This window comes from Pinus tabuliformis, chromosome Q, assembly GCF_031772625.1.
Source record: "Pinus tabuliformis cultivar Carrire ecotype Pingquan chromosome Q, CPIR1, whole genome shotgun sequence".
Taxonomy (NCBI): domain Eukaryota; kingdom Viridiplantae; phylum Streptophyta; class Pinopsida; order Pinales; family Pinaceae; genus Pinus; species Pinus tabuliformis.
Window position 1 is genome coordinate 375,988,645 of NC_142296.1, and position 12,616 is coordinate 376,001,260.

Here is a 12,616-nt window from a genome sequence, read left to right on the forward strand (position 1 = left end):
AAACTTACAATAAAGCTGCATGCATAAAGCAGAAAATATTATATTGCTTGTAATCTAATAGAATTTTCACTGTCTCACCTGAAGTGTTAGTGCTTGAATAGGCTGATCATAAATAGATAAGTAGCTACCCCCACGATTTTGAAACACTGTAAGATTGCGAGACAACGCACCAACAACAGCTGCTATCCCCTGTTAATTCCATCCTAAATTTTAATAAGAATTGATTGAAAGCTTCTTATCTGTATGCAAACAGACCCTAATTCTGTACCTTCCATTCCTTATGTTGACTAGCAATTCTTGAAGATATACAGAAGCATACAAGCAAATTTTGTCAAAACCATAATTTCTAGTGAAGGATTTTAAACAAAGCTCTAAAGTCAGTCATTCATCAAAGCCAGGACTAACACAGAGATTTAACAGCACTGTCAATATGGATCTTTAATATCATTACCACATGCTTGAAGACCTGCTGAAGCTGTGAATAAGGGTGATTTGACCGGGTTGTTACATAGTAGTCTGTGAAACTGTAACCGAAACGCTTATCAAACTTTTTCAATATTTTACGCACTCCAATGGCATTCATCTCCACAAAGTTTAGCAGCTTCAGAAGGTCTTGTCCCAAAGCCCTGTATGCTTCTCTCAGTGCATGCACTTCAGCAACATCATTCAGCTGTGTCAATGCTTCACACTTTTCTCCAAGAGCTCTCAGTCTGCCAGCAAGATGTCCTTGCTGTTCTAGGAAGAATAGCACAGTTTTTTCAACCTGATAAACAGAACATTCATATCAGAAAGATTCCTCTCTCTCTCTCTCTCTCACACACACACAATGCACACAGGCATGTGCGAGCATGTGGCCACTTAATCCATTTACCTAATTTCACATCCACACAGATAAAAACACAAGTCAATGCATCCCTTTGAACCTCAAACTGATATGATCAATAAGATTCTGAGATATGTGAAAGAAGAGGATACTAGTATGGTAGGAAATATCACATGTCTTCTTCCAATGTTGCTACCATGTGAAGAAGTAAAAAAAATACAATTTAGAAACCAATAATTTGAAAATGATAATAAATATATGCAAAAGCAACTAAATTCAATGCTCTTGGGAAGCACTTGTCATACTAGTGACCCAGGTTCAAACATCAAACCCCAATAGACCTACTACTCTTTGTTCAAATAGTCCTCTGTTTGTATTAGGCAAGCAGAGGAATCCAAGTGCAGACCTTGAAAGTATTTTGATGGCATGGAAGCCCCTCATACATGGTATCTTATCTGACTGTTCGTCTAATTTGATTGTGTGATATCCCCATATTGGGAGAAACGTTTCGTGATTTGTCCAATTAGGAAAAAAACAGGCTCTTTTAAGAAGTTCAAATAAGACCTACTAAGTCTTAAATATGGGAAACTCCAGTAAATAAGCCTTAATATATGGTAAAATAATAGTCACATTAGTTTAGGAATTGGACATATGTTAGAGAGAAAGGATAGCTTTTCCATGTATTTTGGCTAAAAAATGGCTCTTATAGGCATAAATAAAGACCTCCATCCCTTTATATTGGGCATCGATCTAATTGCCTTTTAGTACTTAGAGTGTGTTACTGTTTATCCAATCTATACACTGTGCACATGCCCCTAGTCATCCATAAGCTTGCAAGTGTTTTTTTTACGTTCTAAGGAAGGCAGGCATAACCCATAATTAGTATTTATTTGTTAACATTCCCTTATTATTGATAAATTTGCAGATTCATCATTGTGCCCCTAGTCATCCATAAGCTTGCAAGTGTTTTTTTACTTTCTAAGGCAGGCAGGCATAACCCATAAAAGTTCAAATAAGACCTACTAAGTCTTAAATATGGGAAACTCCAGTAAATAAGCCTTAATATATGGTAAAATAACAGTCACATTAGTTTAGGAATTGGACATATGTTAGAGAGAAAGGATAGCTTTTCCATGTATTTTGGCTAAAAAATGGCTCTTATAGGCATAAATAAAGACCTCCATCCCTTTATATTGGGCATCGGTCTAATTGCCTTTTAGTACTTAGAGTGTGTTACTGTTTATCCAATCTATACACTGTGCACATGCCCCTAGTCATCCATAAGCTTGCAAGTGTTTTTTTACGGTCTAAGGAAGGCATGCATAACCCATAATTAGTATTTATGTGTTAACATTCCCTTATTATTGATAAATTTGCAGATTCATCATTGTGCCCCTAGTCATCCATAAGCTTGCAAGTGTTTTTTTACGTTCTAACGAAGGCAGGCATAACCCATAATTAGTATTTATGTGTTAACATTCCCTTATTATTGATAAATTTGCAGATTCATCATTGTCCATAGTTCTGCATAGCAAGTGCTATTAGAGGGACGGAGGAAGTGAACTAAACTCCTGGGCTAATCAACATATCATTCTGAATGTTATGTATAAAATTCTGAAAACGGTACATGAAGGAATGGATAGAGAAAGGAACTAAAAGTCTACGTAAGAGAATGAAGAGTTCAATACATGGTGGGACACCAAAAGACATGAAATTGATTCCAAGACATAGTTAAACGCAAAAAGGAAAATAGTAACCCCTCTTCATCTGTTGAAAACCATGAAGGGGTTGACCATGTCAAAAAAGGTAAAAATCACTGCCATCTCATGAAAAACTTGAAGACGTCAGCCATATTCGTAAAATGAAAAATAAGGATGCTGAGTTAATGAAGGTGAAGAAGAAACAAGAATATGCCCATGGGCAACAACCATAAGAGCACTAAGAATAAAGACAATAAAATAACATTCAAAAATAGACCGCAAGGGATTAAAAGTGCCCTTAGGCTTATGATTATTACATAAGTCACTTGACTCAATAATAAAAATGAGGGGTGATGTATGTATACACCCTCTTAGGGTTAGGGCACTAGCCCTAAGGAAGTTGACTAGGTAGGCCTTAGCCTACAATAGCCAAAAAATACAATATAATAAGTCATTTACACATGTAGGCCTATAATCAATAAGGTTGGCTCATAGCCTCAAATCAAGATTTCGTCCAGAAGTGTAACATAACCAACTGTGAAACACATTTCTAACTTCTTAGTAATGTAATATTTGCCTACTAGTAGCAATCAAATCTAAGTTTTCTACAACTAATTTGGTATTTTGCACCTTTTTTTAATAGACATGACGTCAACCATATTCATAAAATGAAAAATAAGGATGCTGAAGTTAAAGAAGGTGAAGAAGAAACAAGAATGTGCCCACAACCATAACCGCATTAAGAATAACGATAGTAAAACAACTTTCAAAAGAGACCGCAAAAGATTAAAAGTGCTCAAAGGCTTATGATTATTAAATGAGTCACTTGATTCAATAATAAATATGAAGGGTGATGTATTTATAAACCATCTTAGGGTTAGGGCACTAGCCCCAAGGAGGTTGACTAGGTTGGCCTTAGCCTACAATAGCCAAAAAAATACAATATAATAATTCATTTACACATGTAGACCTATAATCAATAAGGTCGGCTCATGGCCTTAAATCAAGATTTCACCTAGAAGTGTAACAACCAACTGTGAATCACATTTCTAACTTCTCAATAATGTAGCATTTTCCTACTAGTAGCACTCAAATCTATGTTTTCTACAACCAATTTGGTATTTTGCACCTTTTTAAAATAGATATGCACAATAATATGTTTGTGTGTGTGTGGTGTACAAAATATTTATCCTTTTGAGAAGGAGCACTCCTACTCTAAACTAACAATTGAGTCTAACTCATTAGATTCATGAGTCATACTCATCGAGTCAATCTGATTCACATGACTTTTGAGTCTACGTCATACTTGCAAAGCAAAATCATGATTATGACCCAAGGTTGAGTCAAACCCAAAGGAGCTTACTCAACTCATTTGCCTTGAAGAGCAGAGTGAAACTGAAGAGTTGACTCTATTGTGTCATTTCCTTCTAAATAAGGAACCTTGTAGATCGAAGAAACATAAACATTATTAGCTCATTTTTAAGGTACCATTTGAAACTTTTGCTCTTAACTCTAGCTATAGTTTTTCATGTTTCAAAACATTCAAAAACTAGATCCCTGAATTTTACTAAGTCTTAAGGTTCTCACTTGAGTGTGAGTAACCCACTTTATTGTCATTCTACCATTCTTTATGCCACACTTCAATCCATACTTGGCCATTATTCACTCTGGGCACACCTCACTATACCCTTAATCAGTCATGCTTGCCTATTTGTTTAAGTTTGGGGATATGATGAGGTCTCATAGTCCTAATTCTCTATGGCATGTTCTTCTTGTCACAAAATGGGGATTTGTTTAATTTATGACAACAACAAGCACAATACCACTATTGCATTAACCTATGGTTGATTAGCAAGGGAAAGTGCAAACATTTTAAATATTCTCGCCCTCCACACATTGTCAATCTTTTTTTATCATGATCATGTAAGAGTGGGGAAATTGTATTTACTTCATTTTTTGAAGCTAGCTCAGGCATGGTTCCACAATTGATCAACCTATTAAATATTGTAGCCTCCATTTATAACTTCATTTGCATTCCCTCACCTTCATGAGTCGAAGCCTAATCACAAGTCCCAACCCCATGGAATTTTGACATCTCAATGCCTTAGGGCTAAATAATTTAATTTCATTGTTCTCGATGTTTAGTCAACCAATCATCCTTGGACCCTAGCTTTAACATCAATTGGGACTTTGTGATGTAGGAGACAAAGAGGGAAAACCATTATTGATCGCAACTAAGCAAAACACCAATGAATCCCACCCCTTTGGAGTAACTAGGCATCAAGTTGACAAAGCTTGAGCATTCAAGTGAATGGACCTTAGCTTCAACTAAAGGAATCAAACAAATTAGGGCACGCCATGTGTCCCAACATTACAAGACAATTCAAATCCACAATATGATGGAACATAATCCTCCAAGATCCTATTCTTGAGTACCTTCATGTTGATGTGAGTAACATTAGAAGGTCTTCTACAATTGCTTGGTGTCTTAGCATGTGGAAGACAATATTTGCCTTTTCTAGTGATTTATGTCTTCTTTCCAAAGTTTAACTTAGGAAAAGTACAATAATTAAAGTCAATTAATTATTGTGGACTATTGGGTTATTTTCTAAGGATAAATAATTTAATTATTTAAGTGACTTAGAAATAATCTCAACCATTGATCTTCAAGATGTTTCTAGAAGGAATCTTCAAGATGTTTCTAGAAGGAAGATTCAAGATGTTTCTAGAATGAATCTTCAAGATGTTTCTAGAAGGAATATTCAAGATGTTTCTAGAGGGGAGATTGAGGTTAGAAATTTGGACTCAATGAAGATTATAAATGGAGACTAGCAATGGAGGTGAAGACACAACGAATAGTACAAGTGTGCGAGCGAGTCATCACAAGAGAGAGTGATTACCTCTACAATGCAAATGGCTTAGTGACCAATGTGTAGAGAAGGAAGAAGTGTAAGTGGGTTTGAGTGAATCCAAGAGAGCCGAGTTGGAGGAGATTGCAAGCCTAAGTTCCAGGAAGGAGAATGTGTTTGTCTAGAGAAAGCCAAGTTGTTGGAGTGTTGGGGTTTTTCCAGTGCGCATTAGTCGCAGGGCGCAAATCAGTTGTTGGAGGGCGCAGATCTAATTGTTGGAGGCCGATTTCTTCAGAGAGATCATCTAGAGGCAGATTTCCTTGAGGCTGATTTACCTAGGCTGAATTCATTCTGAGGGAGATGAGTTGAAGGTTCTAGATTGTATTTTTTCTTATATCTTTGTAGGTCAAAAAACCCAGATTTTCTAGATAATGAAATGACGGAGAATTGTTTGTGAATTAATTTATTTTTGCATAATGTGATTGATCTCTCTAGTTTATTTCCATTGCATATTTTTAATTCTATAAAATAAAGATACCAGTGATTTTATTTTTCAGTGATTCAATTATTATTTGGATAAATAAATAATAAAATGGGAGTAAATTAAATTGCAATGAGAAAATAAATTTGGATGGTATTAGAAATTTAACATGGTATCAGAGGTATCTTGAGTACTCTGAAAGAGAGATCTGAGATCACGAGGGTTTGCAACAAAGATTTTCCCTTTTTGCAACAACAAGTTTTTTCTAAACATTTTGCAATTAGACTTTGTGGCCATGGTTGATCTGCAAAGATGGGATCATTAAACAATTTGAGATATGAAGACAGGTTGGATGGGGTATCAAATTTTAGCCCCTGGAAGGAGCGAATTACCTGGATTCTGAAGATGAATGATCTTTGGGATTTAGTAAGCAGAGATGTGCAGGTTCCTTCAGATCTGGTACAAGCAGCAAAACATATAACCAAGGACATAAAAGTGAGCTGTATAATTCTGGATGGTGTAAAGGATCATATCAGGGAAAGATACCAGTAGACAGATGTGGCTAGGTCTCGCTGGTATTTATCAAAGTATGAACGAGAACAGCAAAATGGTGCTACGAGAAAATTTAAACAATATTAAAATGGCCAGATCTGAGACCATGACTTTCGATCTCACATGGATCCAGCAAGCTTGTGATGAGCTTGTAGTTGTGGGGGAACTGTGCATGAGGGGGAATTGCGCATGATTTAGAGCTCATCAAAATTGCTCTAAAGGGATGCGTTAAGCAATGGTTCATTTTTGTGGACGAGATTCTTGCTTGTCAACGAATTCCTTATTAGAGCTGGCTATGGGACAATTTCACCCAGAAGGATCTTTGGGAAAACTCATTAACCAGAGGACAACGAAAGGGAGGTGAGGAGAAGGACGAAGTTGATCTTGTTGCACAAGCAAAAAAGGGCAAAGCGAAGGCCAAGAAGAACCAAGGTGGAGAAGCATCTTTGCGTAGCAAGAAGGAAAAGGACATGAGCAAAGTTAAATGCTTTGCTTGCCATAAGTTTATGCATTTTATGGTAGATACCACACAGATGGTGGAGATGGCAGAGAAGTTTGATAAAATTTTCGCCCTAGTATCTTGCTTTTCTGGGACTGTCACAAGAGTTGTCTGGTTCGTGGAAAATGGGGCATCTCATCACATGACGGGATCGCGAGACTTCTTCACCAGCATGATGAGGGGGCCCAGAGATGTAAATGCAGAGCTTGGTGACAAGGCCAAGTATGCAATCGAGGTCACTAGGAGTATTGAGTTCCAAATGGACTCAGGTGGCATCATGGAGGTGAACAAAATGCTATATGTACTGGGTTTGGAGAAGAATCTCCTTTCAATTTCAGCCATGGAAGACAGAGGACTGGAGGTCAGCTTTATGGGAGGTGAAGTGGTTGTTGGGCCGAAGGGGACCGATTTTAGCAAGAAGCATGTGATCAGTAAAAGGGGGAGACATCTCTATCTGTTGAGAGGACAGTCGATGAAGGCTCTCATCCATGAGAGTAAAAACCAAAATAAGATTTGGCATAGGAGGATGGGACACCTACACTACAAAGCTCTTCCAGTGGTGCAAAGGATGGTTATCGATTTTCCATAGATACGGATGGAGTTGGATGGAGTATGTAAAGGGTGTGCACTTGGCAAGAAGGCCAAGAATGTGTATCCTCATAGTGAGACCAAGTCTGAGGGCATGTTAGACTTGTTGCATTTAGATATTTGTGGTCCTATGTCTGTGACGTCGATCACAGGGTCTTTATCTTTTGCGACGTTCGTATATGATTATTCCAGGAAAACTTCGATCTACTTCTTGAAGACCAAGAATGAGGTCTTCAATCAGTTTCAGGAGTTCAAGGCTCTTGTGGAGAACCAGAGAGGAAGGAAGATTAAGGTGTTAAGATGAAATAATGATGGCGATTACACCTCCAACGAGTTCCTAGACTTTTGCAGGCAAGCAGGAATTAAGAAGGAGCCCACAGTACCTTACAACGCTTACTGTCTCCTCACACTCAACGAATTCTATAAATAGCAGTGACCCTTCTCTCATTTGGACATCACTCATCTCATCACATCATCTTCTCTCTCCAATCTTGATTGGATTGGTTCGTACAACTTGGAGGCTCTCTTCTTCGCATGTGTGGAAGGAAGGCAGATTTTTGAACTGGTTTTGGAGGCCGAAAATTTCAGGGATTAGGGCATTCGTTGACCAGTGTTGACTTGGAGCATTTGACCATATTGACTTTTGTTTTGGGGGCAAAATTTTGATTTCTGTAGGCCGCATTCTTTGGCACGGATTTTGAGGTGATTGGGGACTATTTGACCGAGTTGACTATTGCATTGACTTTATGGTTTGACCATAAAATTACAGTAGACTTTGACTGGTTTGACTAAGCTAATTTTGGGTTGACTTTGACTCCCTTGGTAGGCCGCATTCTTTTTTTGTTGACCGAGCTGATTGGAGGACGTTTTGGGGCAGCTTTGACCACCGTTGACATTCTGGTTAGGGCTGCATTACTATTGATTTGACTGTTGATTTGGCAGATTTGTTTTGGGCATGTATTTTTTATATTTATACTCTCTCTCTCTGTTGAACTATTGAAAAATAATAGAAAGATTTGATCAAAGGGTTTCCCCACATTGGGGTTTGTCCCTAGCATCCGCCACATCTTGTGTCATGTTGTATCGGCTTGTCTTCTGCATATGTTTTTATGTTCTATCTGCATTTACTATCAATGTGTATAAGTTAATGTGATTGCTACTAAAGGTAATTGGAAATTGTCACTGGGTTGATAAGAAACATTGAAGTAACTTGTGTTAAGCATAGAACATACCTTTTTTATCTAAAATTAACATGGTATCAGAGCTCAGGTGAAGACAAAGCCCAAGCAAGAGTGAAGCAAAGAAATCACTAAGGGAAGTTGTTGGACAAGGACTTGGAACTAGTCCCAATGACGACTACATCTTTCTTCAAATCCAAGGACAAGCTTAACGACAAATCCGACTATCATGCATGGAAGATTGTTGATTTGGGGTAGCATCAGATGTGCTCTAGCCACGAAAATTGGTGGAGAGACTAAGGCACATGAGATCTCCAATAGCTAGAAATGGTTTGGGGAGATTCTAAACAGTTTGGGAGATATTAAAATAATTGATATTTTTAATGGAATCCCTAAGTCTAAACTTAGGGAAAATAAAATATTAATGTGAATTAATATAAAACTGTGTTAGAATGGTCCAAAAGTCATGGATCAAGCCAGATCTAATCTTAGTTGTTGATTAGGGACATAATCTCAGCTGTTGATTTGTCAAGAGAAAAGTACAAGAGGAGGCTTGAGAGTCGCTTGGAGAACACACCAAGAGATCAAGATTTCGACTTTCTGATGTTGGGTTTGCTGAGAAAGTTGAGAGAGTGATCAGATTTGCAACTGAGGGGCAATGAATACAGAAGCAGAGAGGCAGAGATAGCACCAGGAGGATCAGCACAGTAACCGGAGAGAGGGACGTAGAAGCAGCTAAGAGTTCACACAAAGCCAACCAGGGCTCACACAGAGGCAGCCAAGAGCTGCACAGTGCCTTAGAGGGCCAGCGTGGGTGACGCAGAGGACCAGAGGACTGACAGAGTGCCCACAAAGGCTGACGCGGGCCAAGCCAGAGTAACGTTGGGCTAACACTGGGCCAGAGAGAGGCTGACGTTGGGGTTTCGTGGGGCAGATTGGAGCTATGGAGCTGCTAGAGTGTTTATCCGGGGTTTCAGCCGTAATATCTGCTTTTGAGTAGAGAGGTACTACTGCCGAGATTTTTCTCTATTGGGTGAGCCAGATTTGGCACCCATATTGTATTCTGAAACTGCTTAATATATCAAATCCTCAGATAGCTGCACTAGTTTTCCTGCATTGGGTTTTTCCAAAAACATTAGTCCAAAAACAACGGTGTCACTTGTGTGCTTGTTTCTGTTTCCTTCAATTGATGATCTGTAATGTGTTGAGCATGCACTTGTATGTATTTCTAGTATTTACATGGTAAATAACTTGTTAATTAACAGAATAAGTAGGTAGGAATAAATCAAAAAGTACATAAAGGGTTTCTAACGGGTTAGACTTAGAAATTCCAACAAAGATGACTTTGATTTGACATTAGAAGAAAATGATGTCATGGACTATGTCAAAGGAAGAATAGCAGACCCTCCTTCAAATGCATCCGCTGCTACACAAACCAAGTACAAGAAAGGTGAGGTTAAAGCTAAGAAGATTATTGTTGATTCCATTCGCAAGCCTTTTGTTGCCTATATTTATGATTTGGAAACATCTAAGAAGATGTAAGAAAAGTTGATTGGGATTTTCAAAGTAAACAATGCAAATCAAATTCTCTTTCTCGAGAACAAGCTGAAAGATATCAAGATGGATAGAGGAGAATACATCCAATCCTACTTCATGAGGATTATCGATATCAAGAATGATCTCCTATCTATTAGTGAAGGCACTGGTGACAGAGAGCTCTCACTTATTGCACTTGGGGACCTTACAAGAGATTGGGATGTGTTCAACACTACCATCCTCAACAATGACAAGATTCTGGGATTTGATGAACTATTGGCCAGATGCACTCAAGAAGAAATAAGGATAATGGAAAGAGACAAACCCTCAAATGGAAACAATCCTACCGCCTTCTCCGCTATTTCTAAGAGAAGGAACAATGCTGGTCCAAGGAATCAAAGACAAGGGTTCAAGTCGGGATTCAAAGAAGGAAAGGAAGGTGCTTCAATTGCAACAGGATTGGCCACTTCACTAGAGAGTGTCCTCATAAGAAGGATACTCCAAGAGATGATGACAACAATAACAACAACTTCAAGGGCAATGGAAATCAAAGGAACAACAGGTTCAACATCTAAGGAAAGAGGAATGCTCCCATTGCTTGAAATGGAAATGGTTGTCCTCCCAAGTTGAGAAACTCCAGGTATGAAGAATTTAATGTTGTAAAGCAAAAATAATTTTATCTTATTTCTTCTCTCTCCACCGCCTCTCCTCCAAATACATTGGACCATTGCTTGATTGATAGTGGTGTCTCAAGGCACTTCACTAGGTACAAAGAAGCTCTCTTAAACTTGGTTGAAAATAAGACAAATATGGAGATATACTTGGCGATAATGCCACTTATCCCGTGAAAGGAATTGGGACTGTCACTCTTCATTTAAATCAAAGTCCAACCCTCCACTTACAAGAAGTGTTATATCTACCTGATATAAAAAAGAACTTAGTTTCTATTTTTGTGATGGAAGACAAAGGTTTTAAGGTGACATTCATTGATGGGAAGGTTCGTGTTTGGCAAAGGAACCCAAGAGATGCATTCACTCTTGGATTTAGGGTTGAAGGTATCTATCGGGTTGGAGGAAGTCTGTTGGGAGCAATGACTTGTGATACTTCTCTTCAATCCGAATTATGGCACCAAAGATTTGCCCACCTTCATTTCAAAGCCTTACCCCAATGTAAAGAAGATGGTCACAGGGATGCCCAAGTTCAACTTAAATCATGAAGGTGTTTTTCAAGGATGTGAAGTTGGAAAACATACAAGGGGACCATTCCCCTCAAGTGAGACTCAAACCACTGATATTCTTCAATCGGTCCATTTTGATCTATCAGGTATGTTGCCCGTGATATATTTGTGTGGATATTTGTATTATGCTATTTTTGTGGATGTCTTCTCTCGCAAAACATTGATCTATTTCTTAAAGAACAAGGATGAAGTATTCAAGTGGTTTCGCTCTTTCAAAGCCTTGGTCGAGAATCAAACAGGGAAGAAGATCAAAATATTGAGGACCGAAAATGAGTCAGATGAATTCAAAGACTATTGTAAAGAAGTTGTAATTAAGAGGGAGACCACTACCACATATACTCCTAAAAAAAATGGTGTTGTCGAAAGGAAGAATCATACTATCATAGAAACCACTCGTGCCATGCTACATGATCAAGGTCTTCCGAAGTTCTTATGAGGAGAAATTGCCAACACCGTTGTGTATGTCCAAAACCGATGCCCACATCAAGCTTTGGACTTCAAGGCACCCAAAGAAGTTTTCACTGGTAAGAAACTTAATGTTTCTCATTTTAGAATTTTTGGTTGTTCCATATATTTTCATTTGCCGAAAGAGAAAAGAAACAAACATAATGCATCTAAGAAGAAAGGAACGTTTGTGGGCTAGAGTGAAACTTCTAAGGCATATAGAATCTGTGTCTGGTCAAATGGAAGTGGAATTAAGTCATCATGTCAATTTCGATGAAGATTCTGCTCTTAGAAAGATCTGAGATCTTCCTATTCCTCTGAAGGACAATTATGATGCTAATGCAGACAAGCAGGATGAACCTCTGTTCAACGAACCAGTGCCTGAAGTTGAAGGTCTGATGGATCCCATAGATGCACCTCCTAGCAAGCCCTCTACTTCAAGAAAAAGATCTTTGTGGATCAAAGATACTCTTGAAGATTTTGAGAAACATATTGCACCGAGGAGGAGATTTCATGAAAGCAAGAAGTCGAATAGGTACCAAGGGTCTTAGCTGCCATGAGTACCATTGTATAATTTGAGCCTTGTACATTCGAAGAAGCCGTGAAGCAACAGGTTTGGAAGGATGCGATGAACGAGGAATATGAGTCGATCATGAAGAATGATGTCTGGGATGCGGTTCCTAGACCCAAGGACAAGTCAGTGGTCACTTCGAAATGGCTCTACAAGAT

At 38.4% G+C, this 12,616-nt stretch overlaps 1 protein-coding gene across 9 annotated transcripts in view; it reads right to left on the reverse strand.

Annotated features, from left to right (window-relative positions):
* Nucleotides 1–12,616, reverse strand: part of LOC149219736 (SPX domain-containing membrane protein At4g22990-like) — a 137,800-nt gene that overhangs the window by 65,536 nt on the left and 59,648 nt on the right. For all 9 annotated transcript variants that reach the window (XR_016249253.1, XM_089384479.1, XM_089384475.1 and 6 more), the window contains 2 exons: nucleotides 452–763; nucleotides 79–189 (listed from right to left, as the gene is read on the reverse strand). Coding sequence is in view for 8 of the 9 variants with exons in the window: in XM_089384479.1 (XP_089240605.1) it covers nucleotides 79–189; nucleotides 452–763 (423 nt within the window). In the remaining variant the exon portion in view is untranslated. The remainder of the gene's footprint in view (nucleotides 1–78; nucleotides 190–451; nucleotides 764–12,616) is intronic.